At 66.2% G+C, this 23,455-nt stretch overlaps 1 protein-coding gene across 1 annotated transcript; it reads right to left on the reverse strand.

Moving 5' to 3' along the window:
• Positions 1 to 1,332: 1,332 nt before the first annotated feature.
• Positions 1,333 to 20,294, reverse strand: PWWP2B (PWWP domain containing 2B). The gene is made up of 3 exons (XM_012781452.2): positions 19,801 to 20,294; positions 11,317 to 12,945; positions 1,333 to 1,906 (listed from the first exon to the last, which is right to left on the reverse strand). The coding sequence occupies exons 1-2, from the start codon at positions 19,923 to 19,925 to the stop codon at positions 11,334 to 11,336; spliced, it is 1,737 nt and encodes a 578-aa protein (XP_012636906.2). The 5' UTR covers positions 19,926 to 20,294; the 3' UTR covers positions 1,333 to 1,906; positions 11,317 to 11,333.
• Between the last annotated feature and the right edge of the window lie 3,161 nt (positions 20,295 to 23,455).

Raw genomic sequence — 23,455 nt, forward strand, 5'->3', positions numbered from 1 at the left:
GAGACCAGGAGCCTTCCCTGCCTCAGCCCCCAGCAAAGCCAACGTCTGTCCTGGGCTGTGTCCCTTAGGCCTGAGGGCCCAGTCCCTTTGGCCCAAGCAAACCTGGGAGCAGGAGCCCTTCCCTGGGGAGCCCCTGGGTGGAGGTGCGGAGGTTAAGGACCAGGTGCAGCCCCTACCTGGCCGCAGTGTGGCTGTGGCCACCCACCCCACCCCTCTCTCAGGACCTCAGGGCAGAAGACCAAGGTGCGGGTCCCCAGCCGGGACTGGGCTGGGGCCTGGGGGGCACAGTCCAGGAGCAAACGTGCCCAGGCCAGAGCACACCTGGCCTTTCGTCTGGGGGGTGAGGCCTGTTTGAGACACCTGCGTGAGACACCAGCTTCCTGAAGGGGCTTTGCCACACTTTGCAGAGGACGCCCCGACACCCTCCCAGACCCGGGCAGCGCCCAGAGGAGGGTGCGTGGCGCGTGGGGCTCCGACAGGCAGGACCTCGGCAGCCGGGAGCTCAGCGCTCAGACCCCCGGGGACCCATGTGGGCAGGACGGTGGGGGCTGCTGCGAGTCTGAAGGGAGCCCCCGGGTGGGCCCTCCTGGATGCCTGGGAGGCCCCCTCCCCACGGCCGTCCAGGGGTTCCTGGGACTCTGGCCCTGGAAGGTCTCCGGGCCCCATGGTGGACCGAGGTGAAATCCCCGCAGGCTGGTTGAGAAAAGGGCTCTGCTGCCACAAACAAGCTTGAGACCCTGTCCCCCACCCCCCCTGTCAAGCCAGACCACGGGGAACCTGTCCCTGGGGAGGCCCTCAGGATGGCCACTGTCCCCACACGCTGAGGACAGTGGTGTCCTTAGAGCACAGCACGTTCTAGCAAAGCTGTCACCTCTGGGATGGCCCTGGGCTCCCAAGGACCAGACCAAGAAACCCAGGAGTGAGCGGCTCCCAGAGGGAACTGAGCTCGAGGGCCCCGCGGACGGGTGTGCAGGGCTGTCTCTGCCCGGGAAGCCAGGGCGGCAGACCCACCGCCCCCCAGCAGCAGCACTGGGGCAGCTGGCCAGCGCGCCGAGGTGACAGGGACGCAAGGGGCAGGAGCGGGGCCCAAACGTGTCGGGCCACAGGGGTTGGGGGGCCTCCCGCCCCCTCGCCAAGGGGACTCCGGCTCCACCCACAACCAGGAACGCCCAGCTCAGTGTGATCCAGCTGCAGAGCCCGGAGCACCCCCGGGACTCTATTCTTTACACGTAAACTGGGAAAGGGAAGATTAATTTTCTTTTTGTTCTTTTCTCTTTTTGGTCTTTACCGTGACAAAAAGGGGCAAAAGGAACTCACTCCCGGACAGCAGAGCAAGTTTGTTTTCCTTTTAATGTTCAAGCCTGATTTCAGAGTGACAAGCCCCTCATCCTCCGCACACACAACGGGTCACTTGTAGCAGCATCTCGGGGACAAGGTGGCCCTGCGGGCTGTGCCGGGAGCCCGGGGGTGACGTGGATGGAGGGAGAGGTGGGGGGGCTGCCCCACGCTCAAGTGCACAGAGACCCCTCGCCCCGGGGCTTGGGAGAACCCCACACGTGCAATTTGGTTTTCCTGAAGCCTGCAGGTGGCCCTGTCCTTCCGCCCAAGGGCCACCAGCCTGGGGGCCACCGTGCCCCAGGCGTGAAGCGGCAGCAGCGAGCTCGGTGCTGAGTTCCGGCCACTTCCCAAAGCTGGAATGCTGAAGTCCGAGTCACGGGAACAAACACATTCCGACAGAGGAGCTGCCCCGCTCAGGCCCCCTGGACACCTGCTCCTCCGGTGGCCTCGCGCCGGCTGACCATGGTGCCTGGCGTGTTTCTGCACGCAGCCGGCCACGGGGCACGGGGGTCCCTCGGACGGAGGTCAGAGGCTCCAGGACAACAGCCATGCCCTCATCGTCGGCAACCTTGGGGGAAACAGAAAGGGGAAGAGGTTACCCCGGGGTCAAGTGCGAGGGGACAGGCCCCTCGGCGTCAGAGCACTGGGCCAGGACGCCCACCTCGGGTCTCCTGGGCCGGCTCCCTCAGGCTCCGAGGCTCTCGGGGGACCCCAAGGCCCTCTGCTACCCACCCGGGTGCCCAGGCTCCTGGCGCCGCGGCGGGCCGTGCTGCGCAAGTGGCGGCTCCCGGATGGTGCAGGGCCGGCAGGGACCACGGACGGAAGTGGCCCACCGCCTGGCAGTGCTGGGAGGAGCTGCTGCCCTGGGTCCCCCCGCGGCACTCAAGGTGGGGAACCCACAGTGTAGATACCCCTTGCACCTGGGCCTGGGGGTCCCTCTATCCACCAGGCCTGTGCCTGGGATGGGGTCCCCTGGCTGGGGGAGGGTGGATTTCCTCCCAGGCTGCAGGGGAGCCCCGGGCGCCAGCCCTGCCTCCAACACGCCCGACCCCGCACGGGCCTCTGTCTGGCCACCCCAGGCAGGCAGACCACAGCCGTGACTCTGGGCCGACCCTGTGCCCTGGGGAAGGCGGCTGAGCTTTTGGGGAGAGGAGCCCAGAATCCACCGACCCAATTCTCCACCTGCTGAGTGCGCGGTGGGCGGGGCAGGGAGGGGCCCACAGGGCTCAGGCCCAAGACCCCCAAACCCCGCTACCCCTCCCACCATGGGCGGCCTGCAGTGAGCTTGGCACACGGCATTCCAGTCCCAGAGCCACAACGCCGCCACTCGAGCGGCCACACCGGGATGGGGAGGAAGAGGCGGCTGTGCCCGCCTCTGCCCAGTGGTTGGGACCCCAAAGGTCAGAAAAGGCCACCAGCCACGATGGCAGCAGAACGGATCGAAAACTCAGGGTCAGACCCGGCATGGTGACAGTCCCCTCCTGTGTCTCAGGCTTGCGCAGTCGAGGCTCACAGGGGTGAAAACCTCCCGGACACAAACAGGAGCTGGGCTTCGGGTGTCAGGGTGGTCCCGTTCCCTGCCCCCGCCGTCCCTGGAGCTCGGTCACAGCCACCTGTGCCCGGCGTGGCCCCCAGCCCCCAGCCCCCCGGGGAGGCGCCCGGCTTCAGTGCTGCGGCCGAGCGCCGAGGAGCCTCGGACGACAGACGTACACGTTCCCCCCGCGGGCAGGCCCACTCTGCACCCAGAGCAAGGACATGTCTAAATCATGTGCGTGCGAGTGTGTGTGCACACGTGTTCCTGTGTGCCTGAGTATGCAGGAGCATGTGTGTCTGAGTGAGGGAGCATGTGCACGTGTGCTCCCGTGCACACGTGTGCCTGCGTGTTTGTGTGTGCACGTGTGTCCGTGTGCGCACTGAGCAACCACAGAAAGTTGGAGTCCACAGAACTAGGGAACCTCGATGCCCCGGGGCCAGGGGGCGGGTGAGGCCCAGAGGAGGAGTAAACCCTCGGAGAGGCCGGTCACGGTGGGACGGTCGCGTGAAAACTCGGTTCGGCGGGTGGAGCCTCTGCCTCTGGGGTCCACACAGCGCGTAATGTGGATGCACCTCACGACCCCGCAGCCCCGCGGCTCGCTGAGGCCCCAACTCTGTGCCTGCCCAGCACCTGCCCAAGACCTGCCAGGGCGTGGCAGAGATGCCCCGCCAAAGCCACGTGGCAACGCTTCAAAACCGCAAGGCTTCGCGCTCTCAGTCCCGGAAGACACTCCCTCATCCCACGGATCCCATGTGGAGAGAGGAACTACCCTCTGCGAGGTGAGCTGGCCGGGATCGGATCCGGTCACACGAGTATCACCGAGTGACAGCTGGTCTGGTCCAGCCCAGCCCACGCGCCAACACAGGTCCAGGCTGCTCAGACACCTGAGTTCCTGTGCCCTGGGGTCCCCTCCGGACACCTGGGGGGTGCCAGGGCTGCATGCCAGGCACCAGGGGCCACGACAGGTGTGCCGCTGGTATGGGGGCGGGGGTCACAGCCACACCTGGAACAGCTAATTCCTCCACTTGCTAATTGAGGATGTGAGGTCTGAATGGGGCTCACAGCAAAGGCGCCCACGCTTTGCTGCTAAGAAACTGCGCTGGGAGAGAATTGAAACTGTCCAAGTTCCTCTGCATCAACAGCAGCGCGGCCTTTGGAAATGTCATTAAACATCCATCAGCCGCTGTGTCATCCTGAGAACAGCGCCCCACAGCCCAGAGAGGGGCGGCCCCCCAGTCCGGCCCTTCCCGTCCCACTCAAGGACAGTGGCCCTTGGCCGGGCGAGGTGGCTCTCGCCTGTCATCCTAGCACTCTGAGAGGCCAAGGTGGGCGGATTGCTCAAGGTCAGGAGTTCGAAACCAGCCTGAGCAAGAGTGAGACCCTGTCTCTACCAAAAACAGAAATAAATTAACTGGCCAACTAAAAATATATAGAAAAAATTAGCCGGGCATGGTGGCGCATGCCTGTAGTCCCAGCCACTCGGGAGGCTGAGGCAGAAGGATTGCTTGAGCCCAGGAGTTTGAGGTTGCTGTGAGCTAGGCTGACGCCACGGCACTCACTCTAGCCTGGGCAACAAAGCAAGACTCTGTCTCAAAAAAACAAAACAAAACAAAAAAAAACAAACAAAAGGACAGTGGCCCTGGAGGACAGCTTCCCTCTCCCGGCAGAAGAGTCGCTGATTCCAAGGCCTGAGCGGGACTCAGTGTCTGTCCTGCCTTCCCAGGAAAGCCCTTACCCCTAGCGCTCACTCCTGGCCACAGGGGACCCCAGGACACAGGCGTCCTTGGGAACCCGGAGGCCTTGGGGCCCTGCCTGCCCGGGAGCCTACAGACCCCCATCCCGGACACAGGTTGGAGTCTCAGACTCACCCACCTCTGTCTCCCTGCCCCTCCCTGCCCGACCACGCCCTCCACGGCCGAGACAGCTGCAGCTCACGCCTGCTGACGGTGGCTGCCTCGGAAAAGCCTGGGCCACCAGAGACCATGGGCAGCCCCGAGCACCGGGGGAGGGAGGCAGCGTCTCCTCACCGTGGGGGAGGCAGGTGCGCACCTGGTGCCCCAGGTGGGAGTGCGTCTCTGCTGCTGCCGGAATCACCCAGAACGCGGACCTGAGGCCACGGTGGAGCCGTGGAAACGTCCACGGAATCGTAAAACACAATGAGGTTTAAAAAAAACTCAGGAATCTCTAAAAACGGAAGCAGATGAGACAGAGGAGCCTAACTGTGTTTTGAGGTCATGACTCAGCCGCAGGGAGAGAAGCTGCCTCAGTGACTTTGAAACGCAAGAACTCGGCACGAGCCCCACGGGGCCGGTCCCAGGACAAACCGCCCGCAAAGACATCTGGAATCTCCTCCCTGATCCCCCCCGCCCCCGGGGTGACGCTGCCAGCAGGGCTGATATCCTGAAACTGTTATATCGTATCAGAAAGTATTATACAGAACAAATATTATTTAGAATAATACACGATGGCGCACATATGTTAACTTTTACATATAAAAAAACCCGTAATTACGCTAATATCAAGAGCCAAAATTTCTGGCATAAGGACAACAAGCAATCCCAGCCCTGTGACTGGGAAGGCTCGGAAACAACGGGGGGCCCCAGAGCCGTGAGTGTGCCCAGCACCCTGGCTGGTCCCCCTGGAGGAGCCTCCTCGGGAAGTGGCTGCTCCCAGATCTGAGCCGGCAGACGCTCGGCAGCACGTGGGAGCCGGCCAGAGCCCGCTGACTGGGGCTGGGACGGTCTGAGCATCAGAGAACACGGGCTGGGCTGAAACCGTCAGACAAGGCAACAAACGCACAAGTCCGGCGAGACAGGTGTGCGTGGGAGGGAAGCCACCGGCCCCCTGCAGGGCTGGGGACCAGCCAGGTCTGCCGGGTTCCGTGACTCTGCAGGGGAGGGCGAGAGGGGCAGAGCCAGCCCTTCTTTGGAACAATTCCAGCGAGCAGACGCAGCCGACGGGCAGCACTTTGCACCCCCAGGGAGGAAGAGATCCAGTGAACCGATCACCGATGGTGGACAGGATGCAGGGCGGACGCTGGGTGGACTTGATAAGCACGGACTAGACCTGCCACCGACCCTGGGCGCCAGGAGACAGTGGCCTGATGCGGGGACCCACCCTGTCCACCTCGGACCCTCTGACCCTGCAGGTCCCTGTCCGGGGCACCAAAGCCGCCTGTCGGCTCAGGGCTGAGGTAGTGGCGGTGGCCACAGTGACGCTGGCCACAGTGACGCTGGTGTCTCAGCAGGGCAGGGTGGCACTGGCTCTGCAGGCACCGGCGGGCGGGGCCACCCCACCTCCCTGGGCCCTGGTCCCCGGAAGAGCCACCCTGGCGCCTCCCGTGCACGGCCCCGCCCACCCGTCCACGGGCGCCCACCTCGCTGCCGGGAGGCGTGGGGACGGCTGCAGGAGCCAGGAGGGGGCCGGGCTGAGCCCCCGCGGCAGGCTTGGAATTACAGGCCTCGGCTTCCTTCTGGAACAAAATAATTACAGCCTTCACGGAGGCGGCGGCGGCGGTGCGGGAGGCGGCTGCAACCCGTCCTCGGGAGCAGGGTCCGGGTTCAGAGAGAGACAGAGGCGGCGGGTTCGGGGCAGACGGCCCGAGGGTGCTGTTCCCAGAGGGTCGGCCGGACCCTGGTGACAGGACCCAGACCCGCCCCTCCCAGAGCGACCGGCACGCACGGCACTTGCCACCCGGCAGCGTGGACAGTGTCCTGATTAGCGTCTCCACTTCCCGGGAGAAATAACAACACATGAAACTGAAGTCACAAGTGGCCTGTGGTCCTCCCAGCACGGCCGAGGATCCTTCCGGAACAATGGGTCCCTCCACCGCCAGCTGCCCCGGGGGTCCTCGGCCAAACGGGAGGCTGGGGGCAGACCGCGAGCTGGGTCCAAGGTGCTCAAACAGCCCCCGGGGACCATGGAACCAACGGCTCGCAGGTGCCTGACCTGGAACCGAACCCGGGCACGTCCCCTCTGTGCCACTTGTTTGCAGGACGATTAAATGAAGGCCTCGAGATGAGCGGATCCTCCCGCGTCATCCCCGATGCCGTCACGGCACTGAGGAAGTGAGGCCGAGACGGGAGTGGCGCGGCCCTCGGGTCAGCCGAGGACGGCCTGGCACCTGATTGCAACTTCTGACTCCAGAGATGTGACACCACGTGTCTGCTGTCCCGCCCCGAGGCTGCGGTGGCTGGTCATAGCGGCCACAGGACACGCGCAGGGCGCTGGCAGCTCGGTGGGCAGAAACCCGCAGTGCGGGGCTGGGACGCCACCACCGGGCAGGCGGGCAAGGGCCGGGCCCGCCCAGCTCCAGCGGTCTGGGCGTCTGCAAGGTCCCCATCCCACAGGCTGGCCACCGGGAAGCCATCTGTCCTCCCTGCCCAGGCCCCGGGCAGCCCAGACGGCGGCTAAGGCACCAGGTGCCCCACCGGCCCTCGCAGCTCCCAAGACACCTGGCTGGGTGCGCCCTGCCGCTGCGGCCAGTCCCCGGCAGCCGTGGCCCGTCCGGGTTTGCCCCTCGCCGTGGAGCTGGGTGCGGGTGGGTGGGGCCCCCCCATCAGCGTCAGCCCCAGGGATCCCCCAGGTCTCCCTCCTGCCCCAACGCGCCACAGGCTCCCACATCCGCCACGCTCCACGGCCCCCCCACCCCTTAGGAAGCCGCTCCGTGGCCCCTCCCCCACTCCGTCCCCGGCTTCGTCCTGGCCCAGCCACATGTCACGTCCCCACCCTGCCCTGCCTCCAGCTCTGACCCTGGGACGCCTCCAACACAGCCGACTGGAGTCTGGGGCCCAGAGGGTGGTCCCCGTCCCCGAGTCCCCCGCCCCACATGTGCCCAGCTTCCCAAAGCGCCTGTCACGTGCCCGTCCCCACGGTGGGGAACTGTTTGTCATTAAGCTGTCAGCTTTGTTTAAAGTTTTATCTTATTGGCCGGGCATGGTGGCTCACACCTGTGATCCTAGCACTCTGGGAGGCCGAAGCAGGAGGATCGCTCAAGTCAGGAGTTTGAAACCAGCCTGAGCAAGAGTGAGACCCCGTCTCTACTAAAAAATAAATTAATTGGCCAACTAAAAATATATAGAAAAAATTAGCCCCGGCATGGTGGCGTATGCCTGTAGTCCCAGCTACTCGGGAGGCTGAGGCAGGAGGATCACTTGAGCCCAAGAGTTTGAGGTTGCTGTGAGCTAGGCTGACGCCACGGCACTCTAGTCCGGGCAACATAGTGAAACTCTGTCTAAAAAAAAAAAAAAAGTTTTATTTTGTTTTTAATTGAGAAGTAACAAGACCGCCGCACTCCTCTGCTTAACAGCAGCCTGGTGGTCGGACAGGGCCAGGGGCTGTGCCACGGCCCACCAGGCCTTCAGCGTCTGCCTCGGCCATGGCAGGCACCTGCCCTCCTCCTGCCTACAGCCCCACCCCTGCACCCAGGAGCTCCTGTCAGCTCACCATTCAGAACCCGCCTCCCTCACCTCCTCCAGGAAGCCTTCCTGGATGCTCAGCTTCAAGGTCCCCTCTCCTCTCTTCTCTGCACTCCTGTGTGTGACAACGCACCGACATGGGGACTGTGAGTCACAGCCCACCCCAGCCAGCACTGCAGTGACTCTGCCCCTCCAGCCCACAACCAGCTGAGTGGCCCTCAGTGCAGGGTGCGGGGTGGGCGGCAAAGGGAAAGGCTGGGAGCACAGAAAGCAGGGCCAGGGGCCGAGCGCTGGGCCCAGGAGGCTGGGCTAGGAAGTGCCCCGTGCCTGGGGTCCCCACGCCCGCTCTGTCTGCAGGACAAGGCCCGGCCTGACGGCAGCCCACGGCAGGAGGGTTGTCTGCTCTCCCTTGCGTCCTGCTCCCGGGCACGGTGACCACCCCGAGCACAGCCTGGCTCTCGCTGTGCCCCACCCCCGGGCATCCTGCTGGGCCGGAGGGGTCCAGTGGTCACTCGGAAGGTGGCTGTGGACAGGTCACTCGCGAGCCCCACGGGAGGCGGGTGCTGCTGCCGTCCAGCGACAGAGAAACTGAGCACGGCTGCCGGTGACCAGCTGGGCTGAGGCCACACGGGACCACTCGTACCCAGGCGCCACCAGGCCCCAGCCTGGCTCAGGGGCTCACGGGTTGCAGGGCGTCCGAGCCACGCCCACCCCTCGGTCCCCTGTGCCCGCCGTCACACCTCTCTGGCATTCGCTGTGGGCGCCCGGACACCCCAAACCTTGGGGAGCTGCTGGCGCTGGGCCAGGCCAGGCAGCAGACACCTGGAGGACGACCTTCCCCTGCAGGTTCCACACCTGGGCTGCCGGACCCCACGCTGCCGTCTCCTCCCGGGCAGCGCCAGGTGCCGGCCATTGCGCCCTGACCTGGGCACGGGCACTGGGCCCACGTCTCACGCAGCCTCTGCTCGGGAGGCTGAGGGTTGGCAGGTCCCCTGCCATTCCCGACAAAGAGCAGCCCCAGGGGCACCGCTGACACCCCAACTTGCCCCAGGGAGACCACCAGCCCCAGAGCTGCAGTGAGCTGAGCCCCAGCGCGACCTCCGCCACCTTTGACCCTTAACAACAGGACCAAAAAAGCCAACCAGGCAAACACCACTTGGGGCTTTGGTGCCGAAAGGCCCCAGCTCCCCCCTCTCCAGGGCTCAGGCTGTGGGGGGCAGGGCTGGTCCCGGCCCAGCCCTGGAAGGAGAAGCCGAGTCTGTGGGCACAGGCCCCCTGGCAGGCAGGCAAACTCGTCTGGCGGGATTTTTCCTCTGCTTCCGGATAAACAAAGCCAGTCCTGAACCTACAAGGCCACATTCTCCCGCCAGGGCCTCCCTGCCAGCCGGGCCTGGGCCTCCCCACTGCTCAGTCCCGGCCCGCAGCTGTCTGAGCCCCTGGAGCCACCGAGCCCAGTCACGGTGTGAGGGCTGACCACTCTCATGCCCTCCTGGGCTCTGGGCACCACTTGAGGCCTCCCAAGTCAGACCCTGGAGAGTGGGCACAGAGGTGGGACCCAGGGGGCTCCACCAGACCAGTGGGACGCCAGTTACCTGACCTTTCTCCAATCCCTCAGAGCTCACTGTCCACCCACCGAAGTTCCCTGGCCTGAGACACGCCCCAACACGCCTGTTTGGCACCTGCCCCGCCCCCACACCAGGGAGTCAGAGCTGACCAGAATGGGCCTGGCTCAGGGGAAAGGGACGGTTTGTGCCCCAGACTCCTGGGCACAGAGTGACGCACCTGTGTCTGGGGAGGGAATGAGGCCAGGTCAGAGCCAGGCAGGCTGGGGACCCTGGGGACCCTCTCACCACTGCTTCCTCCCTCCTGGGGTCCCAGTGCACGCGGCACAGCAACTGAGGCACACGGGGCAGCCCAGCTCCCAGCCCCAGCCAGAGGCTCAGGCCTGAGCCAGTCGCCTGGAAACCAAGGCCAGGCAGGTGAGCAGGTGGCTGCACAGACAAAGGCCCTGCAGGTCGCCGGGCCAGGCTGGACAGCCGGCTCTCTGTTCCCATCTCTGCATCCACGGGGACAGGCATTGGGCCTCAGGTGCCCCACAGGGGACGTGCTGGGAGGCCTTTGGGTCCCCACTGGGTCACCTGACCCTGCTGGACACCCCACGCCCAGAGCCGGGGGCGACATCAGATGAGAATAGCCCAGCGAGCTCAGGGCAGGCCACACCCTCCCCCTCCCCCCCCCCCGTTTCCAGATACCCCACGTGGTGACACGGACATGCCACCGGGTGATGTGCCCAACACCATGGGGTGACACCCCTGCCCACCTGGAGGCCACAGACATGCCACGGGGCAACGCCCCCCAGCTAGGCCCCCCCCCATGGGGTGATGCCCCGGCCACAGGCCCGCGTGGAGGGGCTGGCTGGAGATCTACAGAGTCCTCCTGGGGGAGGGGACCCGAGGGCCCGGCCACTGCAGAGCCTGCAGACGGGGGGGGGGGGGCCGTCCGACACCAGGAGGGAGCACGGGGCCTCGTCTAGGGCAGACCTCACCTCACCCTCCGCCCCTCCAGATCCCGATGGGATGCCCGCGGGCGGGAGGAGGAGGAGGGACCCCGGCCCCTCCGAGGGAAGAGGTGAGGGTTTGCCCCTCCAGCCTGGGCAACAGCAGATACAGCCCCGCCCGGCTCCCACCCCATGATCGGTCACGTCCCTTTCTCCAAAAAGCTGAGGGAAGAACGAGGAGACCGTTGGCCGCACTCCTTTGCAAAGTGCCTGCGAAACACAAACTGGCCGCAGGCTGGGAAGGAGCGGGCGGCGGTGATAACGTGCCCCTTGGGTACACCGCGAAGCCCAGGTGACGTTATCAGCGAGGACAGCCACGTCCTGCATGGGGCCCTTTGGGGCAGCCGGCAGGTGGCTTGGGGGGCTCCGGGCCCACAGCTGGAGGGGCTCCACGGCCGCAGCCGGGCCCTGGGCCTCAGGGCAGAGCAGGGGGACGGCCGGGGACCGAGGCCACCGGCTGGCTCACTCACCTGCTCAGGAACCACGGCTACGTCTCGAACTGGGTTAAGAGCTCCCGTATTTCAGGGGCCACGTGTCTCGCGGCGTTGGCGGCCTCGGTTATGGCCTTGCGGTACATCCCCTTCTTCTTTCGGTTAAACCGCAGTTTGAAAAACTCAGAGAAAGGGGAGAGTTTTGAGATGGACAAGAACGACGTGGTGGGAGAGCCGAACCAGGAGACCTTCGCCTCCTGCCAAGACGGCTCTCCGTCCTCCTTCTGGCCGAGGCTGATGTCCAGCACGCGCGCCGGCCACCAGGGGAAACCGCGGATCTTACCCCACACGATGTCCCCCACGGCCAAGGTCCTCCCGTCCCCCGTGACGCACCGGGACACACTCTGCGTGTGCAGCCGCACCGTGAGGGGCGGCACCGTCTGGGGGGCCTGCCCGGACGAGGAAGGCGCGGACGCCCCGCTGCCGGGCGAGAGGTCGCCCGTGTCCGGCGACGCCACCTCCGAGCTGGGCGACTTGGCCTCATCCAGGCTGTCGCTGCTGCAGCCCGACTCGCTGGCGCGCCCCGCCGGGCAGCCCACCAGGAGCGCCAGGCCGCCCCGGCCCTGCCGGCCTTGGGGACACCTCTCGAAGTCCTCGTCCTCCCCGGAGCTCCCCGAGGAGGACGAGTCCACCGGCCCGCGGGCAGGGCCGGGCCGCCGGCCGTTCAGCTCCTCCACCAGCTCTGCGCGGTACAGGGGCTCCCTCTCGCCGTCCGCGGGGCGGCGGGGCTTCAGGCGGATCTTGGGGGGCGGCAGGTCTGAGCTGGGAGGCCCGGGACGCGTCAGCTTCAGCTTGGGGACGCAGGCCAAGGGCCCGCCGGCGGGCGGCCTGTCCCTGGGCTCGGGGTCCCTCAGCACCCCGGGCTCCGGGCCGCCTTCATGGGGGGCGTGCGGGGGCCGGAAGGGCTGCAGGGAGCCGTGGGCGCGGGAGGGGATCTGCACCACCTCGCCCTTGCCCTGCGGCGTGCTGTAGGAGATCCTGATCACCGGGCTGCGCGGCACCTGCTCCGCCGGGGCCCTGTCGTCCTCCAGCCGCTCCCGCTTGCTCCTCCGCCCGGCGGCCGCGGGGTGGCCTTCCTCCTCCTCCTCCTCCGGGTCTCTGTCAGGGCCGCTGCCCAGCCGCCTGCGGGCCCTGGGGGCGGCGGGGGTGCCGGGGCTGGCGTCCTCCGGGGGGCTCAGGGTGCGCTTGCACTTCGCACACAGCACTTGGCGCGGCCGCAGGCGGATGGTGCTCAGGATGAGCCGGCCCGGGTCGCGGTTGCGGGACAGGCGCCGCCGCGTCCTCTTGATGGCCCGGGGCGGCGGCTGGGGCACCCACTGCTGGTAGGTGTTCCTCAGCCACAGCGGGTGCGGGAAGGGGGCGCCTTCGAAGTACGGCGGGTACGGGCCCAGGCCGCCGGCGGGCAGCGGCGGCACCAGGGGCGGGGGCGGCTCGGGGCCCGTGGTGTCGGGGTGTTGGTCTCGGCGGGGTGGGGGCGGCGGGGAGCCGGGCCCCAGCTGCATCACCTCTCCGTCCCCATCCTTGGGGGCCCGGCCATGGCAGCTCCTCGTGGGGGGGTCGTCGCCCAGGGGCAGCGGACCGGACGGGGGCAGGGCAAAGAGGCCGGACCTGGCAGGAGACAGAGAGCAGACAGGTGAGGCCCCGGCTGGCCACCTCCCCGCCCGCCCTCCCCCCAGCGTGCCTGGGCCCCGTTCTGGGCAGGCGTAGTCCGAGCGTCCTGCGTGTGACCCGCCTTGGGCACCCCAGGCTGAGGTCACGTGGCAGCAGCCACCTCTCTGCTCTGACACAGACACGGAGTGTCCAGATCTCAGTCCGTGGCCATGGGCGAGGTGGGCGCGAAGCTGGAATGGGGTCCCTTCTATATATATTAGTTGGCCAATTAATTTCTTTCTGTTTATAGTAGAGATGGGGTCGGGCTCTTGCTCAGGCTGGTTTCGAACTCCTGACCTTGAGCAATCCTCCCGCCTTGGCCTCCCAGAGCGCTAGGATGACGGAAGCCTGAGTGGGCCCTGTGGCTCGGAGATGCGGCTGGCCTGGCCGTGGCGGGGGTCCAGCTGCTCTGTGGCCCCCAAACCAGCCTGGGCTCCCTCCGAGGGCCCGGCCTTTCCCTCCCTCCGCTCCTTGGGGCTGGGGCCTCAGGGAAGACCCCAGAGCAGGCACCAGGCGAGACTTCCGACCCCCCAGTTTGGCCCTGGGGTACACCCGCACTGCAGGACCAGGGTCCCAGGAGCCCGACGTGTGTCTGGTGGGGCCTGGCGTGACCAGAGAGCACAGAGACTGGCCACCAAGCACAGCCCTCCCGGGCACTGCTGCCTCCCGAACGCCCAGGGTCTGCACTGGGGCCCGGCCGTCTGACCCTTTGGTGGGTGCCCCGTCCACTGCCCCCGGGCCACCCCAACCCGCGAGTCCCAGCCCCCTGCCTGGCACCCAGGCCCCTCCGCCCAGGACCTGCAGCTCCAGGAACAGGCAGCAGAGCAGCCCCTCCGGCTGGGGCTGGCACCCACGAGGCCACGTGACCCCCCGTGAAAGGGCACAGACTGGAGCCCCCACCTCCCGGGGACCCACAGTGAAGGCTGTGGGTCCAGAGCAGTGGCCCTAGGGCTGCCCCAGCAGGGACACCTGCCCGACTGGCGCCCGTGTCTCTCCCCAGGAACACGCTGGGCCAGGCAGCCCCCGTGAGAGGCGGTGGCTTTGGGGTTCTGCTGTCAGAAGCCTCGGGGCTCACCTGCTGGTATGGGGGCGCATTCCCGCACACGCCCACTCCTGAGGCCCCAGGGCCGTGGCGGCCACCAGGTCACATGCGGCTCCGTAAGCCACTCCATGCACCAGCGAAACACGGACGCTGTTTGGTAAAGTGAAAGATGGGTCCAGACTCTTACGTGTCTTCAAGAGTGAACGTGTGCAACTTTTTTTTTTTTTTTTTTTGAGACGGAGTCTCACTTTGTTGCCCAGGATAGAGTGAGTGCCGTGGCGTCAGCCTGGCTCACAGCAACCTCCAACTCCTGGGCTCAAGCGATCCTTCTGCCTCAGCCTCCTGAGTGGCTGGGACTACAGGCATGCGCCACCATGCCCGGCTAATTTTTTCTATATATATTAGTTGGCCAATTAATTTCTTTCTACTTATAGTAGAGACGGGGTCTGGCTCTTGCTCAGGCTGATTTCAAACTCCTGACCTCGAGCAATCCTCCCGCCTCGGCTTCCCAGAGTGCTAGGATGACAGGCGTGAGCCACCGTGCCCGGCTGAACGTGTGTAACTTTTAACAGATGTGACTTAATTTTTAAGACTGTTTTAGCTAAAACAGAGAGGGGGGGGCACAGAAAGAGAACAGAGATGGAGGGAGCTGCCCCAGCGTTTGTGAATAAAGTTTTATCGGTGCACAGTCTTGGTGCCACGGCGGCAGGCTGGCGCTCGCAAGACAGGCACGGTGGGACCAGCCAGTCAGTGACACGATGGCGCCCTCACAGGCAAAGCTTGCCGGGTCCAGATGTGGGGACAAGCCCCTGCCCGGAGCTGGCACTACCCCTGCCCGGCTTCCAGGCTGGTGCCCCAAGGCCCCTGCCCGGAGCAGGGAGCGGCCCTACCACCGGCTCGTTCCCCTTGGCGAGCAGAGCAGCACGTGGGCTGCACTTACAACAGGGTGAGAGTTCAGCAGACTCAGTCTGCGTGCACACACGCAGGCACACGCACGAAGGCGCACACACGCACCCTGAGCTCCCGGGCGCACACCACTCCCCTCCACACGACCCGACCCCTGCATCGCGTGGAGGAGCCCCCACGAGGGGTGTGGCTGGGAGAAGAGGGAGGCCCAGCCCGGCAGCAGCAGGGCCCCTGCCTGAGGGCGCCGGCCAGGCACCATGGTCTGCAGAAAGCCCCGGGCGCCCAAGGAAAACTCAGCTCCGCTGCCCCCAGCAGGGGCATCTGGACGCCAGACAGTCCCCCGCAGACGGGCCAGGCTCTCGGGGTGCCACGGGGCAGACCCCCGCCCCGCCAGGGTGGGCAACGTGGCACCGTGACCGTACAGGGTTGTGAGCTCCAGTGACGGTACCAGGAGCCTGGGGCAGGGACAGGGACAGGGCAGCGGCCAGGCCTGCCGCGGCCGCCTCTGCTCAGGGAGTCCAGGACCAGGTTGGCAGAAGCGCAGGCTGGACGCCCGGGCGGCTCCTCCTCCAGGGCCACCGACAGGACCTGTCCCCGTACGTGGGCACCTGACCCCAGGGTCTCCCGCACACGAGGGTCTGGTCCCTTCCCAGGCAGCAGCCTGGGCCTCCCACTGTCCCCTTGGTGGCCCGAGTCGCACCACTGTCCAGAGCACCCGTGCCCGAGACCGGGGCGGCCGGCCCTGCAGACGTGGCCTGTGACCCTGGCAGGGCAGGCGGCTACTTCCTTCCTGGAGCTGCCGCCCGGCCCAGGCCACACCCTGCCTCGCCCGGTGGGTAAACAGGGTGGCAACAGCTCACTCCCAGGCAAAGCTAACAGCAGGTGCCCCGGAGCACCGGGACGTAGCTCCCTGCAGCCCTAAAGCAGCCCACGAAGCCCCGGTGCCCACCATTCCCATCTCACAGACAGGCCAGCAGGGCTGAGACCAGGACCGTGCCCAGCTGAGCGGGTCTCTGCTCCTCCAGGCACAGGCCGCAGTCGGCCCAGGAAGAGCCTTGGCCACTCGCCTGGGCGGGGCACAGCCCTGCAGCCAGGGCCTCCACACTGCTGGCTCCTCAGCAAGGCTGGGGGGCCGTGCTCCCCCCCAGGGACAGGGGCCCCGCTAGCCTAGCAGTGCCCCACAGAGGACCAGGGGACACCACAGGCCTTGGCAGTGAGAGGGCTGGTGGCCCTGGAGCCAGAGTGAGCCTGCCAGGGTCCCCACTGGGCTCCCAAGGCCCTCAGGTGGGCGCAGCCTTGGGGAGGGTGGGCCCCGTGGAGGGAAGGCTCGTGGGGAGGGGCCCTGCGGACTGGGGTGACTCACCGTGGGAGCACCTCAAGCTCCAGGCCGGCCAACACCTCCATACCAAAAACCGAAAGGACCCAGAAATAGCCTCACACAGTATTTGGAGAGCTCGGTGGGGACAGGGCAAATGATCTTTGCTCTGAGAAAAGCCTGGGGAAACTGAGGCGAGGAGGAGCAGCCAGGAGGCTCTAATGGGGGTCAGACCACAAAACAACAAGGACAGCAGCACCGCCCCTAATGAGCCGGGGGGGTCAGAGCCCCCCAGGAGGTCCCTGCCCGGCGTCCCAGCAGGGACACGAATCCCAGAACCACTGAGTCCTCAGCTTGCCATGCCCAGCTGTCTGGCCCTGCTGTGCCCCGTCCCCCAGCAGCCCCAGCCTGAGGTCAGCCACGGCCAGGAGGGGCACAGCCCCGGCCGCCTGAGAGAGGCCCTGGGCTGCTGGCACCAAAAGGGCAGCCACCTGTACGTCAGTCCAGGCTCACGTCTGCCCTGGACCTTCCTTCCTCGCCCTGCTGCTGCCTAAGAGGTGGGGAAACATGGCTCCTGGAACAGAGCCATGTGGCTACCCAAAGCCAGGGCAGGAGCTTGCAGAAACCGCCCCACGCAGCCCCGGGACAGGCTGAGTGCGAACACCCAGGGCCCCACTGGGCTGTCCACCTGCAGCTCCCCACCACAACCCTGCAGACGGCCAGCAGCAGGCTGGAACCCCAGGGGGGCAGAGACACAGCGCTGGCCAGGCCTGCTGGGGCACAGGGGTCTCTGGGGGCCACCTCTGCCCAGGAAGTCAGGAGAGCAGGTTGGCAGAAGCCATGGGCGCAGCCCCTCCCCAGGGCCAGCGGTTGAGCCTGGACCTCCCCCCGTGGGCAGCTGGGCCAGCCGCACCCCGTCCTTGACTCAGAGGTTCACGAGCCGTCAGCATCACCCTTCTCTAAGCCCTCTGGGGCACCCCCCACTCCACACCCTCGACCCACTCAGATGCCTCCTCCTTGGAGAAGCTCCCAAGACCTGCCGCACAGGCCAGGGCTCCTGGTATGCCAGTCTGTGACGAATGGTGCCTTGTCCCTCTAGCTCCCTGAGGGCTGGGAGCACATCTCACCCCTGCGGCCCCCTTCCCGGAAGGGCCTGGACCAGGCGCTCGTCCTTGGTTGTCACGTAAACCCTCCCAGGGGCAGCCACCAGCAGCTCAGCTCACCCTGCACAGAAGCCAGGGTGTCTTCTGCCGGGGCAGCCGCTGGCTGGGACCTCGGCAGGCTGGGGTGTGGGTCCCAGAGGACTGAACCCTCAGCAGGCTCCAGGCTCAGGAGGGGGAGGCTCTCGGCACCAGGCCAGGCAGCTCCACTCCCCAGAGACCTGGGCCCAGCCTTTCTGCAAACAAAGAGAGGACACCGTCCCCCAAACTGGCCTGACCATCACCACCAGTGCTGCGCCCCTCGGCAGCCCTCCCACCCAGGAGCCCGTGTGTATATGGCCCTGTGACACCCCGATCCAGCCAGGGGGACACCCACTCATAGTGACCAGTTATGGCCTGGGGAACCCAAGCCCCCAGGTCTGCATCCCAATGCGGGGAGCTGCTCGTGCTGTTCCACACACACGCCTGCCGGTCCCTGTGACACCCCAGCCGGCGCCCTCCTGCCCCAAGAGACGCAGCAAGATGCCCTTGGCTTGGGGACTGCAGGTTCCTCTGGGGTGGGCGGAAGCTCCGCAGCTCTTCCCTGCCTGTCAGCACCCAGACCAGGGGACAGAGCCTCCGCTGTCACGGACAGGGACAAGGGCAGGCACTGGGCACTGGGCCGCTGGCACCCAGGGAGGGCAGGTCTGCACCTGGCCCCCCTGGCCCGAGCAGGGCTGTCAACAGCAGCACCGAGACTCAGAGAACGGAGTGGAGAGGGTGGTGGCAGCACAGGAAAGGCAGGTGGGCAGGGGCAGTTTCAGGACCAAGGCTGGGAGGGCCAGGGCGGAGGGGGGCCGGGCTCATCCTCACGCTCTCCAGAGGACAGGGCCGACCAAAGCCAGGCGGAGCGGGGCCCACTGAGGCCCAGCCCCCGGCTCTGTGGGTGGCTCTGGTGACAGCCGGAGGTGGCTGCTGCAGGGCTGACACCCACGCACCTACAGCTGCCAGTTCCCCCGAGGGGTCCCAGCAGGCTGGCTCCTTTCCGCAGGGGGAGGGGAGGCAGGAGCGTGATCTGCAACCAGGCCAGCCTGCGGCCTCTCAGAGAGCCCTCCCACAGCCTCTGCAGACAGCCCGGCCACAGGTCGAGGGCTGCTTGGCCCCCCCTTGACCTGAGTCAGGAGCCCAAGAAACAGGGAACCCCTGCTACAAATGTACCCCCCCACCCCAGGAGGAGAGGCCAGTGGGAGCCGTGTGAGCAGACACAGTGCACCCTGGGGACCCAGGACCCAGCCCAGGCCTGCCAGAGGGCAGAAGCTACAGCCGTCCTGGGGGGTGGTGGGGTGTTGCAGCTCCCAGGTGACCACTCTGCAGCCCGGCGTCCCTCCGTCCGGCCGCTCACTCCGGTGGTAGCCAACACAGAGGAGCAACAGTCACCCGGGAGGCCATATGTTAAATCACATGACTTGTGCATAAATGGCTTCTGGCACATCTAATGAAGAGATCATGTCAGCGAGATAATTGTCAAAGGAGGGCGGTCATGCCGGCTACATTCACGCCACCCGGGCAAAAATCTGGGCTTCACTGACAGAAAAAGTTGGGCCTTTGAAAGGGGAGCCCTGTTTACTGCTCCCAGTTTCAAAATAAAGCCCAGCAGGAGTGCAGAGACTTCACAGCCTGATTAATGCCTAATCATTTATCTGGCAGCCGCAGCTCGGCACCATGTGACGCGGCGCCGAGGCTCGTCCCTGCAGCGAGGTCCCCGCAGGGCGCACAGGTGCTCCCAGGGAGGCTGGCCGCGCGCCCTCCACCGCGGACCCCAGGGCTGGGCGGGCCGCGCCGGCGGCTCCTGCAACTTGCGTCCTCTCCCTGCTCCGTGACTCGGGCTCTTCGGCCTCCAACAGTGTTTTAAAACCCCACAGCTGCGCGCAACTGCTCCGGCCAACCCGAACCTCGACCCCGAGTCCCTCCCAGGAGCCTGGGGGACCCCCGCTCGCTACTGACGGACAGGGCCGGGCCATCGCGCATCGCATCCGACCCCCTTTAACCGACGACAATTCTGCAAACAGCCGAATTCAACAGTGCGTCTGAACAAAGAAAAGTGCGTTAATTATGGCAGATACGCGGAGTTCGGGGAGGCCGGCGACACGCCGCGCGCGGGACTCGGGCTGCCCGCACCCAGCCCCGCACGGCCGCCCGCTCCCCCGCCCCGAGAAGTCGCGGCGACTTTGAGCCACTTTCGCCCCCTGAGTGGCGGCCGCGCTCGCGCGCCCCGAAACCGGGCTCCGGGAAACCGAAAGTGGGCGCCGGGGCCGCGCCGCCCCGCCCTGGGCCGGTCCCGGGTCCTGGGCCGGCGGGGGCTGTCCCGGGGGGCGTCCCGGGGGGCTGTCCCGGCCCGCGCCCCCGCTCACTTTTTCGTGCAGTCCAGCAGGATCCCGGCGAAGCTGCGCTCGCCGCAGCTCACGGTGACCACCAGCGCGCCGTTGACGACCTGCTCCACCCGCACGGGCAGCCGGCAGCCGGCCCGCGGCTCCATGCTCCGCGCCGCGTCCGCAGGCCGGCGGCCCCCGCCCCGCCCCCGCCGGGTCAGCCCCGCGCGTGACGCCGCCCGGCGGCCGCCTGACGTCACAAAGCTCCGCTCCGGCCGGGCGGGCGGGCCGGGGGCTGCGCTCCGGACGCCGGGAGGGCGCGCGGCCGTGTCCCGGGCGAGCCCGCGCCTGCCTGCCGCACCGGCCGGGAAGCGCACTGCGGAGCCCGCGGCGTGGGCAGGGCCGTGCGCGCAGCCTCCCGGCCGCGCCGCCCAGGAGCGTGCCCCAGCTCAGGGGCCCCGGGAGCCGGGAGCTGGGCGCCGGGCGCCGCAGGGGACACTGCCCCGGCCCTTGCCCGGGGCCCATCCCGGGGCCCCTCCCCCTTCACGACCCTGTCCCGGCCCCTCCCAGCCTCGGCCCTGCCCTGGGGCCCCGCCCTCCCTGCCCCCCCACCCCGTCCTGGGTCCTCCGCCTCCAGGTCCAGCGCCCCAGTGTCCCGCCAGCGCCCCCGCGCAGGGCTCTGGTGGCCGCCGGGCACTGCGGGGAGGAGGGCCCCGGCGGCGCGCGCAGGAAGCCGGTCAGGCCGGGCGGAGGAGACGCGGCGCCCAGGGGGCCCTGGCCGGCGCCCCGCCGCGGCCTAGTCTCGCCCTAGCCGCCGGGGGCGGGACACAGGGCCACTCCCGAGTGCTCGGCGCCTCCTCGGGCTACAAGAGGGCGCGCGCCCAGCTCAGGGCCACCCAGGGGTGGCCGGCACCCGGGTCGGGGAGGGTAGCTCCGTCCAGAGGTCTCGTGCGCGTCCCCTTGGGTGGCCTCGGGCCAGTTTGCAAAGGAAAGAGCCTCCTTCCCCCGAGCCAGAGGGGCGCCCAGAGCGCAGCCCGGCCCGCGGGGACTGCAGGTGAGTGGAAGGTGACGGCGCCAGCGGACGTCTGACCCCCGCAGGCGCCTTGCTCCCCAGACTTCCCCAAGGACCAGCGCGTCCGCAACTGACTCCAGGCAGGACCTTAATCGCCTGACCTCTCCCAGCGACCTCGGCCCCAGGGCGGGCGGGGCGGGAGCCGGCGCAGTTGGCCTGACTACGCGACGCTGCCTGCAGGCCGGCTCCTGCCTCTGAATGCCACGAATGCCCCCACCCCGCCCGGGCTCCGACCTGCCCTGGCGCCATCAGGGACAGTCAGGGCCCCTGGCGCCGCTTGGCTTCGCCCTCGTCCTGGTTGAGAAGGCACCTCCACCTGGCACCGCTCCAGGGTTAGCCAGCTCTCCGCCTCGGGCCGCCAGGCCCCAGAGGAGCCTGATGGCAGCCTGCCCCCTCCAGAGCTGGGTGGGGCCGACTTTGGAGGAGAAATATCCGGCATCAGGGCTCCCCCCTCCCGTCCTGTCTGAAGGGGGGGAGGGGAAGGGGCCTTGCCCGAGGCCTCCCACCTGCTCCTCAGGCTCCTTCCCCCTGGCATGGGGACAGCACCAGGACCACAGGGCCCGCGTCTGCGTCAGCTGCCAAGCTCGTGGGTGTGGGTGGGGTGGCCCAGGAGGAGTGCCGTGCGGACCTGGCACTTGAGCAGCAGGTATCCGCAGAGGGCCCTCGAGCGGAGCGGACCCCACGGGCAGAGAGGCAAGATCTCGCAGTGTGGGCAGCGCAGGTGTGCGAGTGGACAGGGGCCCACATGTGGGCGCTGGGGGTGGACAGGAGAGCACTCTGGAGGGTCCCACCTGTGGTGAGGGTGCGCCTGATAACCCCAGGTGTCAGCAGGAGCAGTTTGGGGTGGGATGAGTTACCTGCCCGGCTGAGTTACCTGCGGGGCTGAGGCCGGGTGGAGGCAGGTGGGAGTCTGACAGGACAGTGAGTGAGGGTTCTAGGGCACAGAGGGCTCGGTGGGTGGACCTGCCCAGCAACTGGCCCACGCCCAGCAGGTGGGTAAGAGTGAGGAGAACACCTGCTGCTTTCCCTGTGCCCGACAGCCTGGTCTGTGTTATGTGTTGTGTATTTTTTTTTTTTTTTTGAGACAGAGTCTCACTTTGTTGCCCAGGCTAGAGTGAGTGCCATGGCATCATCCTAGCTCACAGCAACCTCAGACTCCTGGGCTCAAGCAATCCTCCTGCCTCAGCCTCCCCAGTAGCTGGGACTACAGGCATGCGCCACCATGTCCGGCTAATTTTTTTCTATATATGTTAGTTGGCCAATTAATTTCTATTTATAGTAGAGACGGGGTCTCGCTATTGCTCAGGCTGGTTTCGAACTCCTGACCTGGAGCAATCAGCCCGCCTCTGCCTCCCTGAGTGCTAGGATTACAGGTGTGAGCCTGTTGTGTATTTTTTTTTTTTTTGAGACAGAGTCTCTCTTTGTTGCCCAGGCTAGAGTGAGTGCCGTGGCGTCAGCCTAGCTCACAGCAACCTCAAACTCCTGGGCTCGAGCGATCCTTCTGTCTCAGCCTCCCGAGTAGCTGGGACTACAGGCATGCGCCACCATGCCCGGCTAATTTTTTATATATATATCAGTTGGCCAATTAGTTTCTTTCTATTTATAGTAGAGACGGGTCTCGCTCTTGCTCTGGCTGGTTTTGAACTCCTGACCTTGAGCAATCCACCCGCCTCGGCCTCCCAGAGAGCTAGGATTACAGGCGTGAGCCACCACGCCCGGCCCTGTTGTGTATTTTTAAGTGAACTAACAGGCCTAGGCTGGAGTGCAGTGGCATCATCACAGCTCTCTGCAACCTCACACTCCTGGGCCCGGCCACTCTCCTGCCTCAGCCTCCTGAATAGCTGGGAGTGTGTGTGCCAAGATAACCAGCTAATTTCTATTTTTTAGTGGAGATGGGGGGGGGGTGTCTTACTCTTGCTCAGGCTGGTCTTGAACTCCTGAGCTCAAAGGATCCACCCGCCTGGGCCTCCCACAGTGCTACGATTACAGGCATGAGCCACCACGCCTGGCCTACAGGCTGTTTTTAAAACCCCTTCTCCAGTAGGTAGGATTTTAAAAAGACATCGGAGCTCACGCCTGTAATCCTAGCAATCTGGGAGGCTGAGGCGGGTGGATTGTTTGAGCTCAGGAGTTTGAGACTAAGCAAGGGTGAGACCTCGTCTCTACTAAAAAAATAGAAAATTAGCTGAACAACTTTAAAAAAAAATGTGTAGATAGATAGAGAGATAGATTAGCTAGGCATGGTTGCGCATACCTGTAGTCCCAGCTACCCAGGAGGCTGAGGCAGGAGGATCGCCTAAGCCCAGGAGTTTGAGGTTGCTATGAGCTAGGCTGATGCCACGGCACTCTAGCCTGGGCAACAGAGTGAGACTCTGTCTCAAAAAAAAGTGGACAGGGAGAGTGCACCTTCAGTGGTGGCTGTTCACGGCCCACCCCAGAAGCCCCGCCACCTCTCCCCAGCACGGCCTTGTCTGAGAGGCCGTGGAAGTCTCCAGAGTCCCCAATGGCAGGGCAGATGTCCCTGGGTCCTCACCAGCCCAGGCACCCCTCCTTTCCGACACCATGCTCGGTGGGCCGGGCCGGTGTGGTGCCGGCTGCTCTGAGATCTCTCCAAGGGCTGCCCTG

This window comes from Microcebus murinus, chromosome 14, assembly GCF_040939455.1.
Source record: "Microcebus murinus isolate Inina chromosome 14, M.murinus_Inina_mat1.0, whole genome shotgun sequence".
NCBI classification, from domain to species: Eukaryota; Metazoa; Chordata; class Mammalia; order Primates; family Cheirogaleidae; genus Microcebus; species Microcebus murinus.